Genomic DNA, 23,683 nt, shown 5'->3' with positions numbered 1-23,683 from the left:
GATGGAGACAGAGTGCTAAAATTAGTTTGATCTGTTAAAATTAGAAACAGCTGCTAAGACTTAAAAAAACAAAAAAAGAAAAGAAAAGAAAACATGGATTTTTTGTTGTTGTTGTTGTTGTTGCTTGTAACAAGTCAAGGTAGCATTTATTTTAGGGTATTTATAACATAAAATAATTGCCCAAAGAAAGAAACAAAGTTTAGTGAATATAAATGCATGGCTACACACGGTATATGAATAATGGATTATTTATGCAGCACAACCTAAAAGCTACACTGTATCCGAACACACCGCACATACATGTGCACTGCTGCCATCAAATCTCAGTTGGAAAAAAAATCACGGTGTATTTTTTTTTTCTGTTGCGTTTTATTTGCACACAAATAGAATCAACAACAATAATATGTACAGTTTAAGAATAAGAACAACCACCTTCCCTATAACATTAACAGGTAAGCAGCTGGAACAGACAAGTTACATACAATCATTTACAAATATAATAAATATATATTTGTGCTATTAGAAATAAACATAGTTATTAATTGTTTTTAAAAGAATAAAATGCAGTTGTGAACCGAAGAACTGGTGATAGTTTGTTCCGATAAGAAGATTCTCAATATTTATGTGTATTTTGCTTTCTGCATAAGGGTAAATAAAAATCACCATGGTGTCTTGTTTAGTAAGTATGTACATCTGAAAAAGACATAAAAGAAATGTTGCAAAACAACTAGTAAATCACCAATTAAATATACATACTTATACATAAAAAGAGATATGCAATATTTATTCACATTAAATATTGTCAAGATTTAGTATTTTACAAAAAGAGGAAAGTCTATTTGAAAAATTCATTATCTGCAAAAATGTCTTTTGAATTAATATAATTTTATGAAGACACAGCACCCCAAACACTATTACAATATATTATGTGTGGATAAAGTATAATATAATATCAACACACAAGCACAATTTATAAAATGCAGTACTCAGAATACCAATCATGTTCATTAACTTTCTGAGAGAATAACCGAGAAGCCTAAGGACAACTTTGTGAAATCTATATCAGTATAGACAATGTTGGGACATCCTGCTAATGAGATGATGGATGGTGTCCTGAGGGATCCCCCCTCCCCTAGAGTACGTCGGGCCCTCAGGCCACCCTCATGAAGTTTAGTTACTGTTGTCCATCTAGTGCACCTGTTTTTAATCTCATTAACAAGACCTAATCAATATCCCAGAAGCGATGTGATGCTATAATCTGATTAAAAGGTGTTCCTTTATCTCTTTCTTTATTTTTGGGGCAGTGTGTATACAGTGGGAGAAACAGTTATGTGATTCCCTGCTGAATTCCTAAGTTCTGTCACTTACAAAGGCATAAACAGTCTATGCCCCCCCCCCCCAAAAAAAACAAAGCAAAACAAAACAAAAAAACCCCACACTACATACAACTTTAAAACTGACCTGCACGTCATTGAGTGAAAAACGTATATGATCCCCTAAAACCCAGGAAGAATTCTGGCTCCCACCGAATGGTTGCACACCCATATGGCACATAGATTACAAACACTCAATCAAGCAATCAATCACAAAAAGCACACCTGTCCACAGAATCTATTTCTTTAATTCCATCCAATCAGCAAGAAGGTGACAAGTGTTGGTGTTGTTATTTGTAGATGGAAGAAATATAAAATGACCATCAATCGCCCTCGCTCTGGAGCTCCAAGCCAGATCTTGCCTCATGGGGTGAGGATGATTGTGAAAAGGGTGATGGATCAAATAACATTTTTCCCCCCATGTTGACAAATGTGCATTTACTTACTGGGGACACAGTGGACAACTTCATTGTGGAACCACAACAAATCTATTTATTAAAGTTCACATTTCACCTTTTATTTAAAGCCAAATACAGACAGTGACAAATTATCAAATTAAAAACATTATTTTCATAATTGTTCCAATTATTTAACAGTGAAGCAAATATCTTGGTAGTTCAGTCATTTCTGTGTCTAATACCACTTTTGTAGGCTGAACGCAGTGCAGTATAAACTGTCCCAGTTGAGAACAGATACAAATATTTGTTTTCCCTTTTTTTTGTCCTTTTATACACCTGAATTGAGATTTCCCCCCCCCCCCTCTCATGTGTTAAAGTGAGTGGCAGTGTTTGCTTTCATCGTCTAGTGTAAATCACAGCACAAGGCTTTGTGGAACACAGAGCCAATGAGCAACTTCCCTCCATACGAAGCGGCTACCGAAGAGCCCATGATCACATGTCCATTGTCTGCATACACCTGTGTAACCACAGGCTGATCAGAATGAACATTCTGGATACGGATGATCTGCAAACATACAAAATCATAAGATAATAAACATAATCAGATCAATCTCTACAAATGGGTGCATGTGCTGTTATATAGTGAGAAAAGAAACACAAATAAGAAGAAACACCAGACCTCTGATCCTGGTGGGTCTTTGGGGTCAAACATGAGAGCTTTCCATGCATTAGGGTGACAGCCTAACCAAAGGTCACCATTTTCAGGGTCAACCTCGACGTTGTCACAGAGTGTACCCACAGCAACAGACTGGTTAAATGTCAAAGGAAAGACTGCAATTACACACTTATCATAGAGTCATATATATAACATATATATATATATATATATATATATATATATACATACACACACACACACACACATACAGGGAGTGCAGAATTATTAGGCAAGTTGTATTTTTGAGGAATAATTTTATTATTGAACAACAACCATGTTCTCAATGAACCCAAAAAACTCATTAATATCAAAGCTGAATGTTTTTGGAAGTAGTTTTTAGTTTGTTTTTAGTTTTAGCTATTTTAGGGGGATATCTGTGTGTGCAGGTGACTATTACTGTGCATAATTATTAGGCAACTTAACAAAAAACAAATATATACCCATTTCAATTATTTATTTTTACCAGTGAAACCAATATAAAATCTCCACATTCACAAATATACATTTCTGACATTCAAAGACAAAACAAAAACAAATCAGCGACCAATATAGCCACCTTTCTTTGCAAGGACACTCAAAAGCCTGCCATCCATGGATTCTGTCAGCGTTTTGATCTGTTCACCATCAACATTGCGTGCAGCAGCAACCACAGCCTCCCAGACACTGTTCAGAGAGGTGTACTGTTTTCCCTCCTTGTAAATCTCACATTTGATGATGGACCACAGGTTGTCAATGGGGTCCAGATCAGGTGAACAAGGAGGCCATGTCATTAGTTTTTCTTCTTTTATACCCTTTCTTGCCAGCCACGCTGTGGAGTACTTGGACGCGTGTGATGGAGCATTGTCCTGCATGAAAATCATGTTTTTCTTGAAGGATGCAGACTTCTTCTTGTACCACTGCTTGAAGAAGGTGTCTTCCAGAAACTGGCAGTAGGACTGGGAGTTGAGCTTGACTCCATCCTCAACCCGAAAAGGCCCCACAAGCTCATCTTTGATGATACCAGCCCAAACCAGTACTCCACCTCCACCTTGCTGGCGTCTGAGTCGGACTGGAGCTCTCTGCCCTTTACCAATCCAGCCACGGGCCCATCCATCTGGCCCATCAAGACTCACTCTCATTTCATCAGTCCATAAAACCTTAGAAAAATCAGTCTTGAGATATTTCTTGGCCCAGTCTTGACGTTTCAGCTTGTGTGTCTTGTTCAGTGGTGGTCGTCTTTCAGCCTTTCTTACCTTGGCCATGTCTCTGAGTATTGCACACCTTGTGCTTTTGGGCACTCCAGTGATGTTGCAGCTCTGAAATATGGCCAAACTGGTGACAAGTGGCATCTTGGCAGCTGCACGCTTGACTTTTCTCAGTTCATGGGCAGTTATTTTGCGCCTTGGTTTTTCCACACGCTTCTTGCGACCCTGTTGACTATTTTGAATGAAACGCTTGATTGTTCGATGATCACGCTTCAGAAGCTTTGCAATTTTGAGACTGCTGCATCCCTCTGCAAGATATCTCACTATTTTTGACTTTTCTGAGCCTGTCAAGTCCTTCTTTTGACCCATTTTGCCAAAGGAAAGGAAGTTGCCTAATAATTATGCACACCTGATATAGGGTGTTGATGTCATTAGACCACACCCCTTCTCATTACAGCGATGCACATCACCTAATATGCTTAATTGGTAGTAGGCTTTCGAGCCTATACAGCTTGGAGTAAGACAACATGCATGAAGAGGATGATGTGGACAAAATACTCATTTGCCTAATAATTCTGCACTCCCTGTATATATATATATATATATCTAAGAGTTTGACTCTGCAAGTACTTGCAGTGAGCATATTCAGCGTTTGTATTTTCTTTTAACACCAAATGTAGATATATTTAACACATGACTTTTTTTACACTAAATAAATAGAACAATAAATTTTTAAGCAATAATTTGGGGAAAAAATGCTGGATATGCCAAAATGATTCAAGTTAAAACTCATATATGCAAATTTATATTAATTTTTAAATAAATTAGTTAGAAGGTTCAATTAAAAAAAACAAAACAAAAACACAACAACAACAACAACAACACCAAAAAAACACCTTTTTTTTTTTTAAATTGAATTTTTATGTAATGATTTTATCATGACCATAATTAATTTATGGTTCAGCCTTAGTTCAATTCAAGCCACAGACACGAATCCCTTGTGGCAAGAGAACCGAAAGGGACTTTGTAAATATAGCAATATTATTTAAAAAATATTGATAAATTATCAAAGTATTTTTCAATGGATTTAAATTTTTATAAAACTGTCAAAAAAGCAATTCCACACTGTTGTGGTAAGTCAGTTTTATTAGCTACCTTGACGTTGGCCAATGAATTGTCTTCTTTCCGCTCTAACACGTGCACTTTTTGATCAAACAATTCTACGACATAAATATACCTATAAAAGAGAGAGAACGTTAAAATAAAGACATTCAGATATTTGAAACATATGTAACTGTGTGCAAGGGCCTCCTGATCATTCTTACCTTTTGTCTGGTGACATGTTGATTCCATTCGCAAAGAAATAACCCTCAGAGACCACTTTTACCTCCTCAGTACTATAGTACACAACATTAGCCCATGTCAGAGGCAGTAAAGGCTCCACAAATACTTTCAGGATTTCTTGGTTAAAATAGTGATCATTTGTTGCATAGAAGCTATCCACTCCCACTGCAACAATATCATTTACGCTAGAATAGAAAGGAAACAAAAAATGTTTTGTCGTGTTATTATACATTAACATACACATGATTTGTATGGAACTATATTATGACATGAGATGGTTGCACAAATATTGTTTAAGGCTGACTATTCAGTAAATCTCAAATGTCATTTATAACAGAAATTTGTCATATTACTTTACCTGTAGAGAAGTTCATGTTTAATGGTTTTCAGGTGCTCTAGGGCACGGTCCTCCTCCACAAACTTGAATAGCTCCACTTGGCTTTTTTGTTGAGGATGATTGACAACAAACAGGTAGACTGTGCTATCTGGAAAAAAACAATAAGAAAGGCAGAGAACAAAAATAATGTCTATAAGGCGTGTGTGTGTGTGACTGTATCAAAGTTGAGGAGCATGCAGAACTTGAAATTAAATAAAAAGAAAATTATCACTAGGCTTTGCAAACACACTCATGAAAAGCCTGGCTATTCTTACTGTACTTACATGGTACTACCTGTAAGTATCACAGCAGGTTTGACCACATGCTTGGCAAGCACACACAAGCAAAAGAAAAAAGTAAACATTGTCCTCAGTGCCCTAAGTTGAGCAATAAATTGCAAAGTTTACTCAAATCGAGGACATCAGACTTTTTGCCTTCCAGATGCCATTCTGTGGACACTTGCATGCAATGTGTGCAAACGCATATGAACTGTAGGGTTGTTTACCACTTGGATCGATGTATACACTGATGCCATGAGGGTTGAAAGAGTCAAGATCAAAGTTCCTTGGCATGCGGAGCTCTACTGGTTTCATCTGAGAATCCTGTAGATCAAGCAGAAATATCTTTCCAGGCACATCTGAGGAAGGCAGTCCAGGAAACTTCAGACCCTGCACACACAAAGCATGAAAAATACTGTAATTATACAAAGTGTAATAACACTAGCTACATTATAAATTCCTGATGTTATTAACATTCTTATTCCACACGACTGCTATGGGCCTTAAGACTGTTAACCTAGGAGGTGGAGATTTGGCTGCTTTACAGCAAAAACAACTTACAGTGCTGATAAGGGCAAGCCCGTTTTCCAGGATCGTTATATCCTCCGATCCATAATCTAAAAGCACAATATTCACATATTGTTAATTTTTCTGGTTTCTAGTCTGCATCAAAGTATCGGCTGCATTTTCTTGCATGTTTGCTTACCCAGATTTTTGAGTGCAACACAGTTGGGGAGGTGTTTCGGGACGATCTCTCTAGTAGCAAGGCACCTTTTCCTGCAGAGTTTGCATTAAAAAAAGTTATTTTGAAACAGTCCGAGTGCACAAAAGTGCTTCGACATGAACGCTATTTGTATTACCTGAGGCTAATAAATCTCTCTCCTAACAGCACCGACAAGGCAGCTACAAAAAGTGAAATGTATGCCAGCTTTCCCATTTTGAAATCTGGTTGGGGAAAGGTTTCCAAACGGACTTAAAAACTGCAACAGCGGGGCGTTCCCGAAATGCTGCATTCATGACAATCCGAAATACCGCTTCTTACCATGTGAAATAAGAAATGCATCACTTATATATATCGCATTGTGAATCTCTAAATTTGATAAACACGTAAATTTGCTGTAGATCCAAAGAGTTGGCATCTAAAAGACAGATCTATGTTGTTTGTGCGCATGAAAGTTGGGTATTTTGAAAGTTGACAGATGTTGCTTCACTGCATGTTTTGCCCTTAGTAGACAGTGAAGTGCACACAGCCTGCAGGTTTGTTCCTAATATTCTAAACACATTCTACCAGCAGAGTTGCCTCATGATTAACATTTGGCCTCTTGACTCTGCACATGCAATGGAGTCACCTTTGTGTGTAATATGTACCTTTGTGAGCCCTCTGGGAACATCCAGTGCACCTGTATGGGATCATCTTTTAGTAAATTTCACTTTCTGTAAGGGGATATGTACTCACTGGTCACTTCATTAGATACACATTTTTAACCCCTTGTTAACAGCTAATGAGCAAGTCACATGGCAGCAACTCGGTGCGTTTAGAAATGTAGACCTGGTAAAGATGACCTGCTGAAGTTGAAACGGAGCATCAGAATGATGGAGAAAGGTGATCTAAGTGGCTGAAAGCGGCATGGTTTTTGGTGCTGGCCTGATTATTTCACTAACTGCTGGGATTTTCCCACACAACCATCGCTAGAGTTTACAGAGGATGGTTTGTAAAAGAGAAACTATCCAGTGAGGAGCAGTTCTTTGGGTGAAAATGGCTCAGAAGTCAGAGGAGAATGTCTCAAATAAACGCCTGTTTCAGCCAAAGTATGCAGAAGAGCATCTCTTAACACACAGCATGTTGAAGACTGAAGCACATGGGCTAAATCTACACTACTGGCTGCCACACCTGTGAGCTAAGAAGAGGTGCAGTCCCAAGAAGTAATTGTTGAATGCATGAATGATATCAAGTCATTTTAAGGTTTAAAAAGTGTATTGACATTAAAAATGTCTTTTTCAAGAAAGATCTGGCCAAGATTGCAGTAGAAATTGCAACAAGTATAACCCCACCATTCTGCAAAGATATCTTATGAGCCAAAAGAAGATTGGACTGATTGTAATGCAGCTACAAACACACAGAGTGATGAAGATTAAACAGATCGTTCTTTATTTTATATATAAACTCTTCATAAATCCTGCTGACTACAGTCTATTTACTAAAATATGCAAAATGATTACACATAAAAAACACAATTTCTGGCAGTTAATCAGTTGTTGGTATAACACATGAAACTGGAAAGAATATGGCATTATCAACATGAAAGCATGGATCCATCCTGCCTTGTATGGGCGGTTCAGGCTGCTGCTGGTGTAAGGGTGTGGGGGATGTTTGCTTGGCACATTTCGAGTCATTGTTTAACTGGCACAGCCTACCTGAGTATTGTTGCTGACCATGTCCATCCCTTTATGACCACAGCGTGCCCATCTTCTGATGGCTGCTTCCAGCCGGATAATGTGCCGTGCCACAAAGTTCAAACCATGCCGAACAGTTTCTTGAACATGACAATGAGTCCATTGTACTCACAGGGCCTCCACAGTCACCAGATCTCAAATGAATAAGCAACTTAATGTGACGGAATGGGAGATTCTCATCGCGGATGTGCAGCCGACAAATCTGCAGCAACTGCGTGATGCTCTCACGTCAACACAAAGCAAAACTCTCTGAGGAATGTTTCCAGTACCTTAATGAATCTATGCCATATAGAATTTTAAGACAAAAAAGGGCTCAACCCAGAACAAGCAAGATGTACCTAATGAAGTGGCCGGTGACTATGCAAGTCATGCTGACTCACTCTCAGGTTTACTGCTGTTGGTTACAGCATGATCAGGGCTGTGAATGCAGGTCCTTCCCACGTTTTAGACAGAATTAAAAACAAGCAAGCAAACACACAGAAGTCTTAATTAACAGTAATGTGAATATGAGTTGTGTATAATTATGGCATTGGATAGTTTTACTAGTGTTTCTTAAGGTCAGCTAGTCAATAAATCTCATATATAGCTTTTAGCAGGTTTGTAGTAGGTAAAGGGAAGTAGAGAAGTTTTTATGGTTTTCAGGTCCACGGGGGAAGTGGTGGCCTCTGAGCAGCCTGAGGATAGTTTGGGCCTGCTGTGAAGTGTCAGTTTAACTAGTGACATAGCAAAAAGGAGCGAGTTGACAGACCCCTCTGAATTCATACATCAGGTGTGACTCTCTTTCTCCATGCTCCCTGCACTAATGGCTTGCTAAACTTCTCTCTCTTCCTGGCCTTTGAAAAATCTGCACTCACACCACAGTTTGGAGACTAATGTTTGCTTTTGTAATCTGGACAACCTTCCTCCCAATGCAAGGTTTCAGCATTAGGCTGTTTTTGAACCAGTAGTGAAGATAACCATTTAAAAGCCTTCTATCGCCACTCATTCACATTTTCAGTGTAACTGGACTGAAAAAAAGGACTATTTCTCTATTTTTTTTTTTTAATAACAGCTACCCAAACTATGACTAAAGTGACTTCTTTTAGCCACAATAATCATATATTAAAAATAAGATATTGCCAGTTATAAAAACATGGGGTTAGCTTCCAAAATTAGCAGCCTGGTGATGTTTTTTCTTTTTTTTCATGAACAGAATGGCCTGCGATAGTCAGAAATCCCAGCCTAATTCATTGTTTTATTCCACGCTTGCACTAGGGCGTGGTCCTCTACAAGCTCGAACAGCTCTACCTGGTTCTGAGAATTTTATCTGACAAATGATAAGAAAAATAGAATACGGAAATAATCTCAAGGGGTGTGTGTGAGCGATTACATATGTATTCATTTCTTTCCCACACAGAGATTGTCGTCAGGTATTTTGAACCCTTACATTCTAAAAACACACCTATATCCACTAGTCCATCTAAAGGAAACCTAATATTAGGTGTAAATATTCATTCAAGTAAACTTTTCTTGCAGTAAACAATGACTATTGTGTTTCCATTCATTGAAGCATACCTACATGACCAGCCTGATGTACAGATGTATATTCAATAACATGTAGGGCCTGCAAAACCCTGTTTAAATTGTTTATTTTTGAAGTTGTTTTCTGTAGGTGATGACCCCTCCCAACATAAAACAAAAAAGTTACAAAATTGTCTATAATCAAAATCATGTGTAAGAGACTTCATAAAAAACAAACATGAACACATACATACACATACAGAAGTGAAGTAACATAAAATTGGCAAACTACTGACCCTGTGAAACTCAGCATTGGGTGCATGCAACCTGACAGTAACTGTAGAATATCTACAAAAAGTCCAATTAAAGAACGATAGCGTCTAACAACTTCAAAACACCTACAACTCCTGCACGTTACATCGTGTGCGACCAGCGAGCGCTGTTGGGTGGGGCGCGCCAGATTCCTGACTCTTGTTTCGTGAAGTCGTGTCAAAGGTTCACAGTGTAATACAGCAGGATCCCCGTCAAACAGTTTCAAGAGCAAGACTGTATATTTGAAACATACAAAATAAATTTTTATTATCCATTCTCTTCAGGTCTACATCTCATTAGGATTTCTAGACAATAGCATTGTCAAGTAACACACCCAAATTAATTTCTAATAATTCTGACAGGTGCAACAATACATTTCTGTCAAGTCCAGGTGTCAAAATATAACTGAATGTGAAAAGCAATTTAAATCTTCTTTGTTATTTTTCCAACATAAAAGGGGGAGCCATGGCCCTGGGTCGTAGTTAGAGCTACGTGGGTCATGGCCGTGGGACACATAAACAAGGGTGAGGAAGTGGCTTCAGGGCTGGGCCCCGGTGGCTGCAGGGACTTGTGTGGCCAGGGTGTTGGGGGCGGGGATGACGGGTGATCCAGCAATGTTAGCCATGGGCTGTGTGGAGGACATTGAGGTGATGCCTAGGAAAGGAAGAAGGATCATTAATCACCCGGAAAATGCACAATTACAGAAAGGAGGGAGATCAAAGAACGGGCATCACGATGGGCTGGATCTTACATCACAAGTAAAAATATTCATAATCACAAAGTTCAAGCCAGCTAGAATAATACAGGTGTTTTCAAAATGTTCCATAGTTATAATATACAATCAGTACACATCTTCGTACACACACATGCTGTTAGGTTGCTTCAATTTGTTTCAACTGAACTTTTCTATTTTCAAAAGGAAAAAGTGTGAAGCTGTCCAGGTGCCATTCTGAGAAAAGTAAATATGAGCAACTCCTGCAGAGCATGGCTTAAACGCAGCTGCAGCCGATATTATTATGTACCAAAGTTACCTGATGCAATCTATAAGAAATGTTGCCACATTACTAATCAGAAAATCACAGCTCTAAATGGTGATGTACTTTATTAATGTTTTTTAACACCAGTGCATAACTTTAACTGCAGCCACTGTCAGGTGCTCCTTCAAAAAAAAAAAAAAAAAAGTCAACAAAGTCACACCTCTACTTTACAGTAAAGGGCTAATTATAGATATCTAACAGAGGTCATCTGTCTTCTAGATAATTCTTTGCAAAAGCATCGTGCAGCTAGCAAGACTGTTGTCTGTAAGTGCATGTCACTTTGAACAAGATTACTCACCGGCCATCATACTTGAGGAGCTGACTGGAGTGGAGCTGGCAGCCATCCCTCCAGGAGTGGCCCCCCTTCCCTGATCTTTTACGATGGGATCTGAGAACAAACATGTATGTAAGCAACCACGAAATGTTAAAAAAAAAAAAAACAACCAAAAAAGCAATACATGCAGAGACAGGAAATACAAGACTTACAGAAGTAAGGATGATCCATGGCCTCTCTGGCCGTGAGGCGGGCTTGATGGTCGTAACGCAGCAGTTTGTCAAGGAAGTCTAGAGCCTCTGTACTGACTAGGTGCTGGTTCTCGCTGTGCACAAACCTTTCCCACCTTTTGCGGGAATGCCTAGAGGCAAAAAATTGGCCATTGAGACTTAGTCATAAGCCAAAACACTCAATGGATGCTTTATTATGAACAAGCAGCTATGATCTTTTACCTTCCCAGAATGTCATTGAACCGTGGATCCAGCTCAATGTTGTACTTGTCAATGTAGTCATACAGGTCCTCTGTGCCAAGTACTTTTGCAATTCGCACAAGCTGCAAAACAAAAAAATACAAATAATAATTAAAAAAAAAAAAAAGCAGTTGGATTACATGAAGCATTTGTTTGACCATGGTGTGTACAGACCAATAATTAATGGTGGGAGATTACAAATACAGGACTACACATTTTGTTATATTAAGACTGGGCATGTTTGACACTCATTCTGTTCATTCTGCTTTTAATCATAAAACTTATCAAAGCACGCTTAAAAGAAAATAATTTAAAAACCTGATGATAGTAATTATTTAAGAATCAGACGTTATTTTTATTTTAAAAAAAACCAACCAAACAAAAACATGTGAGCACAGAGTGGAAGTAGTACAAAGTGAACACATGAAATATAAAATGATGAAAAAAAAAAAATAATGAAAATTTGCTACATCATACCAACAAAAAACAGTTCCAGTAGTTGATTTTCTTATCAGTCACACATATTTCCAGAAAATAAAAGCCCACGCGAATAAACATGTAATTTAACCTTTTACTGTGATTCATTATTTTTTATTAGCAAAGACCAAAGGTTTCCTATTTATCGATGGTGGTTTACTTCAACTGGGTGGAGCATCTAGAGAAATGATTAACTAATCGTAGCACAGTCATCGTTATGATAGCTTTTCCTTTGAAAGTATATGAATCAACCTTGTGACCCTTAAACTGGTTTGAAATGCTACGACTGTTTCAGTAAGTAAGAAATACCGATATGAATCATCTGTCGCTCGCTGCATTTTGATATTATAATTCAAGAAATGTAATTACGCTAGATGAATTAATGCTGATAATTACAACTGAAAACTGCATTAGCAGGTGATCAAAAGCTAAAATGTACAAATAATCAAATATGGAATACTAACGTTTTATAAGAGAGGTTCAATAAAGGATCCTAACTATTTAGTTACAATAAAGAGGACTTGATGCTAGGCTTCAATTTAATGGACTACTTTAGCGTCTTGACCTTAGTCCTAGTGTAGATAAGCAAAGCTCCTAACATAACTGACATTACAGACGGGATTAAACTGTGTCATGATGTACGTCCTTAGATATGTCGTCACGTCTTGCACCCTTGGTTTTTCCTGGTTCATTTAATACATCACGCTGGCACAAAGTTAAGAATAAACAAACCCTGAAGCAATCGCTGCTGGTTTTCTACACAAGGTTACGATGACACCAGCGCCTGCTCTGAGAATACTAGTGTGACTGTGTAGAAAATAAAAATATCTGTATTGTGGGAAAAAAAGCTCTGCAGCTCTATTTTGGCCATAAGGTCCCTGACCACACTGACAAGACTATATTTAAAGAACAAAAACAAAAAAAAGGTCATACCTGATCATAGTTGTCATGACCATGAAAGAAAGGTTCCTTCCTGAAGATCATGCTGGCGAGCATGCAACCCAAACTCCACATGTCCAAGCTGTAGTCATACATCTACAAATAATATAAAGAGGGGCACTGGATTGAAGTGGCTTCCTGACTTGATTATATATTGAACACAGACATTTATTTGCCTCTACATGCAGATAGTAATATAAAGAGTTTCACCTGGTAGTCTACCAGCAGTTCAGGTCCTTTGAAGTACCTGGATGCCACTCTCACGTTGTATTCTTGGTTTGGATGGTAGAATTCAGCCAAACCCCAATCGATTAGACGGAGCTGAACAAGAAGAACAAGTCAGAATATGCTGCAATAACTGTATCGGGCTACAAGCCAAAGCTGGTGTGAACCACAAATGATAATGACAATAGCCAACATAATAATACAATACCTTTCTATGTTCATGATCAATCATTACATTGTGTGGCTTGACATCTCTGTGCATAATTCCCATACTGTGGCAGTAATCCAGAGCCTGCCATTAAAAAAAAATTAAAAAAATAAATAAATAAAAAGATATATATTGATCTGACGTTTCCAATATAACAGAACAGCTGGTGCAATCCCATGTACGAAAAACTGCTTACCTTTAAGATTTCGTACATGTAGAACCGTATGTCAAAGTCGGACAGAGTTTGATACAATTGCTGTAAAAGAATAAAAAAAAAACAAAAAACAAATTAGAGGCAGTTTGGGGAAAAAAAATAGTAAGATTAACATTTCAAAATTAGCAGTCCACGAAAACACAACATCATTACCTTGAAGTCTGTGTTGTTGACATGTTCAAACACCAGAGCTGGGGTCCGTGACTAAAAGAAAAAGGGAAATGTGTGTTTTTGTAAAAAGTCTTTCGCGTTTAAAAGCCTTGAATTATTTTAAGTAGAAAAACAGAACATTACCACAGGGTCCTTGACGATATCTAACAGTGAGATGATATTTGGACCACCCCTCAAATTCTCCAGGATCTTTATTTCTCTCTTGATTTTCTTTTTCTTAACAGGCTATGGACAGGGACGAGGTCTCATGAGGCTTATAAAATCTCAACTGAAGTGACAAAGTGAAATCCACCAACAATCAATCGATAAACATCCATACCTTCAGTATTTTGACGACCACTTTTTCATTGTTTGTGATGTTTATGGCTTCAAACACTTCACTATATTTGCCTCTCCCTAGTTTTCTGACTAGCTGATAGTCGTCTTGGTTGCTGGGGAAAAAAAAAATTTAAAAGTCAGAGTTAAAACCCTAAGGAAAAAAAAAAACTAAACCAAGGTCACCAACAATAACCCCTTTTCCTTACCCCCATTCAACAACATGGGACTCATAGTCCCAGTATTCCCGAGGTCTCTGTGTGTTTACATCAGGGTAAACTCGAGAGCGGCTTGGAACAGGGCCAGACATATTCTACAAAGGGTCTTCTCTAAATCTCCTGAGATGAGGCAGAAAAAGAACAAATGAAATTATACAATAAAGCTCTATTAAAGATCACAGGGGCACAAATGTGCAAGACAAATACATACTGATGGTTACATAAGCATTTTTGAGTACTGGTTTAGCATTCCAACTGTTATAAACAGCCTTGTATATAAAATGTTGGCCAAATATTGAAATATAAGACAGCACAGCATACCTGGGAGGTTTCCTCCAGGACAATGGTGAAAGGTGAACTGAAACAAAGTTGGCTGAAATGCCTCTACGGTAAGTAAGCTACATAGGAAAACAGACAAAAAAATATACACATATATATATTGTTAAAAACAATACCAGTTCTGGGCATTTATTAAATATTACAGGAAGAAATGATGAGCAACGTGTAGCAAAAAGTTTAAGACATATTTAGACTCTCTCAATGGCAGCCTGATTAAAACTTTCAAAAGAAAAATGTGAATATTCCCCACACGCTACAGAAGAGCAGTAATAATATCTTAAGTAAAACAGAGCCATTTTTAAAGTAAAACAGACACGTTTAAACAAAACTAAGGATAGCCCGGGGATGTCTAGTGTGTGGAAATGTGCTGGCGTATAAAATGGAGCAACCTGAATGTTAAATGGGGGCATCCAACCAGTCTAATCAGGAGGTACGGGGTTCAATACAGTCATCACTGGGGGCTACACCAAGCCAGTATCTCCTGTTGAAACGGGGCAGAAATGTAGGTTAATTAAAATCAACAGTATCAATCAGGAAAACACGAGCAGTGTGCTAGCCAACGTACGCCAACCACTATATAACGTTATTAAGCTTATGTCAAATTTACGAGCACACGAGGAGCATCCAGTCGACAAATGATCTATCTGCTACGAGACACGCGTTCAGCTGGAGCCAGTTTGCCCGCTTAATACTTTGATGAAGAGGTGAAATGTGCGCACAAGCCTTCTGTGGCCCCACAAGGCCTACTGTGGAGCTAAGAGATAGCCGGGCAGCTGGCTTACATGCTAGTTAGCGTTAGCTTCGCCAACTGCAGAGTAAAAAAAGCCGGGTACAAAGTCACAACAAGCTCTCGACCACACTATGGGTCTGTAACGGAAAGAAAATAATAATTCTGCGTTAAAGTAGTAAAACGACTTTCCAATTGGCCATTATTAAAGTGGAACTTCACAAAAAGCTTCGAAAAAATATATTTCTTAAAGCTAAAAAGTGCTAAGCTAACAAGCTAGGGGAGTGAATAGCCAGCTTGGCTGGCGAGGCAACTGGCTGACAACGCCTTGAAAAAACACCCTTGAATCACTGTGATCGAACAGCAGAATGGCGTCGCGGCTGTGTTACTTATCCATAGCCTTTCCTCGTGTGCAGAGCACCCACAAATAGCTCTAAACCAACGAATATTTGCGATTAAATAACCCGATTACCTCTCAGCGTTGTTGGGACGTCAATATGGCGATGCTCGAGATCAAGAGCTTAGTGCGAACAGCCTCTCCTGCAGGGGGCGCTCTCTCTTTTCCTTTTCATAGGGAGACTGTAACTCAGTCTGCCACCAACAGGTCTCGCTAGAGGAGGAAACTTTGATCCGGACGTCTCTGTAGTTAAAGCTTTTTAGTTTATGTAAAACTCAGTGTTCGGTTCCACAAGTAGACTAAAACATCCCATCTGTTAAAAACAAGTAAATGTATGAATATAAATAAATGTATTACTGTGTGCATAATATTGTATTTTGGCTTTCTTGTTTCTATTTTGTTTCTATTTTTATTTTTTTCTAATATATCTCTAATTCATTTTTTCTTCCTGTACCTTGTGCTTTTGTAACAAGTGAATTTCCCCAGTGTGGGTTTAAGCAAGGCCTATGCCTATATTTATCTGAGCATCACAAACGGTTTACTTAATTCAGTACTGTTATTTTCACATCTGACATCGGGAAAATACCTAAATAATAAATGTAATCATTTAAGGTTGAAATTTGATTACTTTTCTTAAAGTGACCCAAAATACACGAAAATAAAACTCAAATATGACCTTCATTCATTGAGATTTTTTTAGGTCCACAGATGTGCGTCAAATCAAGGAAAATGTGTAGTTTTAGGGAATTTTGAAACTGTGAAAATGTACATGCCATGTTTGTCTATCACATGAATAGTCAGTGTTTCCTCCACATTTGCCCAGGTTTCTGCAGACAAAGGAACCTATTGGTCTTTGAAGGATCACGGTGGAATCGCCAAACAGCATCATAGTAAAACATCAGGGGGAATGATCATAAGTAACAGAGGTATGAAGTCTGAAATAAGGTGGGCATAGTGGTAGACTGGTTAACACTGTTGCCTCAGTGCAAAAAGGTTCCTGGTTCATATGCTCGCTGTGGCATCTCTGTGTGGAATTTGCATGCTTGATCTACTTCAGTGTATCTAGAGTGGGTTTTTTTCCCCACAGTCCAAAGACTGTCAGGTTAATTGGGGATTCTGAATTTGCAGTCAATATGAAGAAGGTAAAATACTTGAAGTGTATGGAATAAAGTTCTGTATGAATGTATAGTTAAAGTGTGAATTATAGTAAGAAGAGTGATCATTAAAGCTATACTAAATATAAATGTGTGTACCAGCAGATAACACATGTGAGAATATCTAACAATAAACAGACTGTAATCCATCTATTCTGAACTATTGAAACAGAGATTAAAGGAAGGAATGCGGCAGAACAAGATTATAATGGCATACGTGTGATTGACCTTTTATTGCTGCTTTGAACGCACAGACAAGTTTGCAATAAGCATTCTTTTCCTCTAAGTGTTCATTAACATTGAATAAATATTGATAATCTGTGAAACAATATTTAAGGATAAATCATTCATTTATTAATGCAGAACAGGCTTTGTATATATTCTAAATTGATCTGATCTGTTGTTCAAAATTTGTTGTAAACTTTTACTATGAATTCAAAATTGATCTGAATCATAATGTGAAAGCATATAGATTATGAACAGTATGTAAGGGTTAAATGTGATTTACATAATTTTCCTGCTTTTAATATCATTGTGGTTGTACTGTAGAACTAGAGAAAGAAGGGATATATATGAAATTGCAATTTAAATAGATTCACCTGAAATCTTGCACTCTTCATGACATTTGTAGGACCACAATGAATAAATGGAGAATGGAGAAACAATACATGTTCTGTGGCCATAGAATAGCCTCAGGAGCATTTCTCTGAAAAAAAACCTGCCACCTGTAATTAACACATAAATGAGGGGAAGACCAGTGGCTTCTGTGAATGTTAAGAATGATTGTTGTCATACTGAACTGAAATGAATAGGCCTTTGTAAACATATCAGAGCCTTTAACCTAATTGTTGCTCCTCTACGTGCCATTCACGCACTGTTCAACACAAAGAAACAGTCTTTGACTAAAACTCAATTTGATACTTCTTGTGAGAATCTATAATTAACTAAGGCAAGGCCTATTAAAGGTCACAAAGCGAGACAAAGCAGCAGCAAATAAAAGCCACCTAACTGCACTCTTACTGACCAACAGTGGACAGACCCAGGACCCAAAGTCAGCAATGAAGATGTAAGTCTGGATGGATTTATTTTGCATTTTAAACTTCTGTAGTTAAAGCTACTTTCATGTACTAGCCACAAATGAGATATTGCATTAGTTTTGATATAAGTATGTATTTTCTAACTGAAATCTTGAATAATTTTTTCAGCCTCTTGTGTTGCCTGCTCCTGCTTCCATTTGCAGATATGGTGGTGGCAGCTTCTATCAAAGGTAAACCATTGAAAGAGAGTAAATAATTAAATATTGTCCAGGAAACTGTTAATTTTGTAATAAAATTCAAATCTGTCTAACAGGGCAATCCCCAAAAGAAGGTGTGTTAAGCTTTCTACGTGGTAAGAACTATTCATGTCGCTAAACAATGCTTGTACCATTGTTTGAAATGATCACAAGACTTGTTCATTGCAAATTTGTAGATGCACTAGCACTTACTACAGAAAGGACCACACCTGCAGCCGTTACAGGTCAGTGCTTCCAAATGTAGCTTTCAGATATACTCACATCCTCAAATTACTTTTGGTTCTCTATAAAAATAATCCGGAGTGCATTAAAGAGAACAGAAACATTTCTAGTAATCGTGCTGTTTTTGTTGTTTACTTTTACTTGTTTAATGCAGCACAAAGGACCCCTCTATGTGGCACTGTGAATAAGCAAGACTCAGACGGTACACTTTTTTGTTGTTGTTTTCTTTTTCATTTTTAAAGAGCATCTAAAAACACACTGAACAAAACAAAAGAACTCAAACAAACAAAAAAGCACAATTACTTTTTCAATAAATGGCTAAAAATTAATTCACAGATATGTCAGATGCCAAATCTACAGAGAGCTCTGAAACCAACAGATGTTCAGGTACGTGAGCAATTTGGATGATGTGCAAATTTAGTAAAAAAGAATGTAATGCTATATCAGTAAATAAAGATATTTTCTAATATTTCAGAACCTGATGCGTTTGACAAAAATGGAGATGAAAGCAGAGGTGCAGTGCTTTTAATTAAAATTATTAGCCAATTGAATCAAACTGTCTGTATCAGTGCGGTGAATGTGGTGATTCAGATGGCATAGCAATGACTTCCATTCTTCCTAGATGTATCCAAAGACCTTGACAGCGATGAGATCATGATTCCTGGAGCTGTGGCAAAAAATGAGGCTCCGTCAAGGAAGGTGACTGTAGTGGGCAAAGACAGTATGGCAGCGATGGATATGACCAGCAGCCTGGTTCAGGACCATGGGAGCAGGGAGCATAGTTTGATTCAAAGAGAACTCCAAGAAAGCAGAGACAGTGAGGAAGGAGGGATAACAAATGCTTGGGAGGGTGGTGGTCAAAGCACCAATCTCCAAAGGTGGGCCACACGAGGAAAAGTTAATGGGATGAGTGGTATGTTGGTCCATGGTCAAATCAGAGAAAGGCCAAATTGGGATAGTTTGGAAGACAGCAGTGACAGCCTGGCTGGAGTGAGCACCAATAAACAAACGGACTATGATGGTAAGACCATATTCTGTATGACATATTTCCAGGAGTTATGCTGTGAGAAATAAAAAAGCTATACAATTGTTAATATTCCCACAGAAACCAGAGAATATATGAGCTCTGAAACCTATCCACTTGGTAAGAATTTGTTGTTCTCTTAATTACTAATGTAATGCACACAGTGACTGTTTCCAGAGGGTTATATCAGTGTTTGTGATCCTATCTTTTCTTTGCTTTAGTCCCACAAGAGCACAGGCCCAGCAGCTTGCCCATTCCATCCAAGAGCCATGTCGCTTGATGAGCACACAGAGGTCAGTTTCCTCTGGATTTGAATCACATTTCAAGTATAACTCCAAGTAACCAACCTGACTTAGAAAACCACTGATGCCACATTGCCCGACTTAATTCCTCACATTTCCTTCACTTAAGATGAACCAGTTTTCTATGTCTGGCTTGTGTTCCACATGTTCTGATTGCAGTTTTAACATTTTTCCTCTCTATTTTCAGATTGCATGTCTTCCTTATGAATCATGGATCACTGTCTGTTGACTCAGGAGACTCAACTCAAGACAGTTTGCTTCCACATCCGGATGCTGCAGGGACTTTTTCTATCCAAAATTAGATTTTCAGCACACGTTTTTATTCTCTGATCAAACAAACAAATGTAAAAAATAAATATGTTTTGATTTAACCTGTGCTGGGTGTGTTGGTGTAAGCTGTCAGAGTGTGATGAAAATAAAGCCAACATCAATTAAATCATAAATGAAGCAATGCAATTACTTTTGAAGACTTGACAGGATCTGTCTGAGCCAAAAATCTGGTTTTAAAATGTAATTTCATTTATTATTAGTTAGATACAAATACATATCATAAAACAGCCTAAAACAGGAATGTGAAGCAGCAAAGATTACATTTAGTGCCAGGCAGTACTCACTGAATACAACATCAATCAATTAATGCAGAATAAACAAATTATTTGCGAGTAAATGTGACAAATCTTAGTTTATATTTTACATTGTGGAGCTAATTACAAACAGGACACTGTCAGCACTTTGATACTTGTTATGTTATTCAGTCATTTCCTATAGTGCCGAAGTTCACTGTAAACATCTGACTGGACTCCATGTAACTCCTACAGAAAAGTCAAAGCAATGCATCATTGTAATACGTATAACATACATTATATATATTGTTTTGTTTCAAGTGTGTTTTTAGTTATTCATTTTTTATTTTTAAAAGAGTCTATACATCACCTGGTATGGAGATTCTGTGACCTCTGTTGCCATTTTCTTTGAAATTGATGATGGTACACTTCTTTTGCCTGATAGGAGATTTAGAAGTGTCTGGTAAATGCCCATTTGGCATAACACCACTAGGCAAACATACACATGTAAAGAAAGGCACACGAATACAGTGCTCACCACTGTGTGATTCCCATTCCCTCTTTCTCCTCTGATGAGTCGCAAAGCAAAATACAGAAATAGTGATGAAGATGGTCAAGATGATGTCAGAGGCAATAATGCCTATTACAGATTCCATGTTTATCAGGTAACAGGAACCACATTCTGTTAAAACAAAAAAAACCCCCAACAACATATGATTGAAATACAAAAGCCAAACACACACATCATACAGGAGCAAAGAGTTAAAGCTAGATACCTTGCTGTCCTTCTGATGAGCCTGCGAGAAAAAGAATAAACGAACCTCAGGTTATAAAAAGAATCGAGGGTAGTCCTGTGTTCCTTTGCTACCATCGCTATAGATGTTCAAAACCAAAATATACGCTACTCACCAAACAACGAACCCACAATACAGAGAGCATCAGACATCTTCTAAAGTTTTTGGTTTCTGGTCTAAGAGGAAATGAGACAAGGAGGGTGAGAGCCTCCGGTCCTTCTGTTCTCTTTCGCTAGGCTCTCGCACCTAGATATCGAAAGGTAGAAGGGTTCTCTGGTAAAGGGCTGTGCACAGGGAGCGTTGTCAGGGTGTCAGGATTCGTGAGCATATGACTGTGATAGCAGGAGGAGAAGTGAGTCCACTCAGAGAAGAGGAAGCTGATGGTTCTGTTTTTGCCACATTTCTGTGAGGAATGCTGCTCTATAAAAAGAAAATATTTGACTTTAATCCTTTAATTTATTTTAATTTTAATTTTTAGCGATGTTTTCATAAAAATAAAATCTAGGCTAGGCAAAGATAAGGAGCTGTGTGAGGTCAGTTTCATTACACCTTCAGTTTCTGCAGAAATACATGTGATGGTATCTCTGTATAGAGCGTTTCCGCATGACCTGTGGTTTAGTGCAAGCGGTTGGCCACAGTAAGAGCTACCTAGTCTCTGAGCCGCTTTAAAACCACCGGTTTATCTATAAGTCGGGTGTACTGTCAGTAAAAATGAAAGCTTCACTGTTATTGTCACGCAGATTCCCACATTTAACCAAATATACACATTACTGTTCCCGTAGTAATTAAGAGGGTTAGTAGCAACTGGGTGCTGCGTTTCAGGACACCCAGTGATATATTGAGCACAAGAATCAGTGAGTGTATGAACATTAAAACAAGACTTGTGTTTTTCATGTTTTCAGTATCACTATTTTGCAAGACAAATTCAAGCATTTTGACTGTTTCTGATAATTACCAGTGAAACATCCTTGAAGTTTTGTATTTACTTTCACTTTACAGATTTAAGAAAGAAACTAAACCACAATCAAAACAAAACACGAGGAAAACAGAAAATCATAATCATAATATATAACTTAACATGTTCAAAGAAGGAGTAGGAAGTGTCAAGGGGGCCCAGGGGCCAGTATGCGGGAGTGGACCCAAATGCAGACGAGAGCAGGACAGTGATAAGATTTTAACAAACTTTATTGGGTGCATAGAGAAGCAAGATAATAAGATGTGGGGACATAGTGTGAGTGTCTGACATGAAGGCATTGAAACAGAGGGAGAACTAAGTTAGATGTTGAGTGGGGAGAGCAATTACTGGGGAAAAGGTGAACACTGAATTTGCGGTCTTATTTGCAGGAGGAGAGCATGGAGCTCTGAGGAGGGTAGCCAAAACTTGAGCTGCACACGAGTTACGCGGTGTCATGTCAGAGAAACTGAAGGCACAAGGAAATCAAGGCAAGTAAAGATCATAGACATAAAGATACGAAGCAATGAGGCCTGGTTACCACCATGAGGTAGCTGACAAACTGGCGGAGAGTGGATGACTGCGCTTAGCTATTGCCTCGCTGATTGCCGTCAATGGATGGGAGGTAAGCAAAACATGGAGGTGTTGACTTCGTATGATCCAATATAGCATGGAGCTAGCTTGCGTGATTTGAGAGGAATGTCTCTGGCAGCAAGCCCTGGTGCATACTTGGGGTTTGGTCTTCTCGCCGATCCCCGTAGCAGCACTGTCCATCAGCGGTCCTTAGTAATGTTTCCAGAGTCCAGGTCCAAACATGTCGACAACTTTCGGGTTGACCATCGGTGGTATTTGGTGCTAAGGCTTACTTTGGCTCCCAGGGAGGCGCAGAAGGTCTTCCAGACCTCTGAAGTGAACTGAGGACCTCTGTCAGAGACCTTATGGAGTCTGTGGAGTCTGAAAACATGATCAACAAAGAGCTTGGCGTTTTCGGAGGCAGAGGAGAGTTTGTCCAGAGAGACAAAATGGCCTGACTTGGAGAACCTGTCAATTGCAGGGAGAATTATGGACTGGAGGAAACGGGCTCGCTGGTAGCAAAGTCTAAAGTTATATGTGACCAAGGTCTATGGGGGTGGTTAGTGGTTGAAGTAAACCTGATGGTCATTGATGGTCATTGAGTGCTGCTTTTGTTTTGTGCACTGGTGGAACAGGCAACTTTATAGCCTTTAACATCACTTTGTAGAGTTCCCCACCAAAAGTAACGTCTGATAAATGGGGTGACAGGTGAATTTGGCAATGTGAGCCCAATGAAGTGGAGACATAGCGATGATCAGGTGGCTCAGAGCATAAACCTGAACTGATGTCTTATTAGGTGACACTCTTGACCTTTATTCAATTACTTAGAAATTAATTACTTGGAAGACTGTTTTTAA

The 23,683-nt window shown here is 38.4% G+C and overlaps 4 protein-coding genes across 4 annotated transcripts; 1 reads left to right on the top strand and 3 right to left on the bottom strand.

The window, feature by feature from the left end:
- Window positions 1–1,605: 1,605 nt before the first annotated feature.
- Window positions 1,606–6,656, bottom strand: LOC146377556 (serum paraoxonase/arylesterase 2-like). Its single transcript, XM_084944802.1, has 9 exons — window positions 6,532–6,656; window positions 6,378–6,448; window positions 6,233–6,288; window positions 5,899–6,061; window positions 5,376–5,502; window positions 4,999–5,202; window positions 4,829–4,910; window positions 2,451–2,579; window positions 1,606–2,336 (listed from the first exon to the last, which is right to left on the bottom strand). The coding sequence occupies exons 1-9, from the start codon at window positions 6,606–6,608 to the stop codon at window positions 2,175–2,177; spliced, it is 1,071 nt and encodes a 356-aa protein (XP_084800928.1). The 5' UTR covers window positions 6,609–6,656; the 3' UTR covers window positions 1,606–2,174.
- Window positions 6,657–9,736: 3,080 nt separating this feature from the next.
- On the bottom strand, window positions 9,737–16,115 carry LOC146377555 (casein kinase II subunit alpha-like). Its single transcript, XM_084944285.1, has 15 exons — window positions 16,024–16,115; window positions 15,214–15,305; window positions 14,807–14,883; window positions 14,477–14,605; window positions 14,272–14,383; window positions 14,076–14,177; window positions 13,935–13,985; window positions 13,764–13,823; window positions 13,568–13,651; window positions 13,345–13,455; window positions 13,129–13,230; window positions 11,701–11,801; window positions 11,461–11,609; window positions 11,273–11,362; window positions 9,737–10,591 (listed from the first exon to the last, which is right to left on the bottom strand). The coding sequence occupies exons 4-15, from the start codon at window positions 14,575–14,577 to the stop codon at window positions 10,476–10,478; spliced, it is 1,179 nt and encodes a 392-aa protein (XP_084800411.1). The 5' UTR covers window positions 14,578–14,605; window positions 14,807–14,883; window positions 15,214–15,305; window positions 16,024–16,115; the 3' UTR covers window positions 9,737–10,475.
- Window positions 16,116–16,855: 740 nt separating this feature from the next.
- Window positions 16,856–19,922, top strand: LOC146377554 (uncharacterized). Its single transcript, XM_084942628.1, has 11 exons — window positions 16,856–16,893; window positions 18,133–18,168; window positions 18,308–18,369; window positions 18,453–18,491; window positions 18,573–18,620; window positions 18,773–18,820; window positions 18,955–19,005; window positions 19,094–19,132; window positions 19,241–19,639; window positions 19,724–19,762; window positions 19,864–19,922. The coding sequence occupies exons 1-11, from the start codon at window positions 16,856–16,858 to the stop codon at window positions 19,920–19,922; spliced, it is 858 nt and encodes a 285-aa protein (XP_084798754.1).
- A 528-nt stretch (window positions 19,923–20,450) lies between these two features.
- On the bottom strand, window positions 20,451–21,668 carry tyrobp (transmembrane immune signaling adaptor TYROBP). Its single transcript, XM_084944812.1, has 5 exons — window positions 21,417–21,668; window positions 21,284–21,304; window positions 21,046–21,189; window positions 20,878–20,945; window positions 20,451–20,756 (listed from the first exon to the last, which is right to left on the bottom strand). The coding sequence occupies exons 1-5, from the start codon at window positions 21,451–21,453 to the stop codon at window positions 20,700–20,702; spliced, it is 327 nt and encodes a 108-aa protein (XP_084800938.1). The 5' UTR covers window positions 21,454–21,668; the 3' UTR covers window positions 20,451–20,699.
- Between the last annotated feature and the right edge of the window lie 2,015 nt (window positions 21,669–23,683).

This window comes from Perissodus microlepis, chromosome 11 (genome assembly GCF_051167445.1).
Source record: "Perissodus microlepis isolate ML-2025 ecotype Zambia chromosome 11, ASM5116744v1, whole genome shotgun sequence".
NCBI classification, from domain to species: domain Eukaryota; kingdom Metazoa; phylum Chordata; class Actinopteri; order Cichliformes; family Cichlidae; genus Perissodus; species Perissodus microlepis.
The sequence above is the reverse complement of the archived record's forward strand: the minus strand, read 5'-3'. Positions and strand labels throughout refer to the sequence as shown.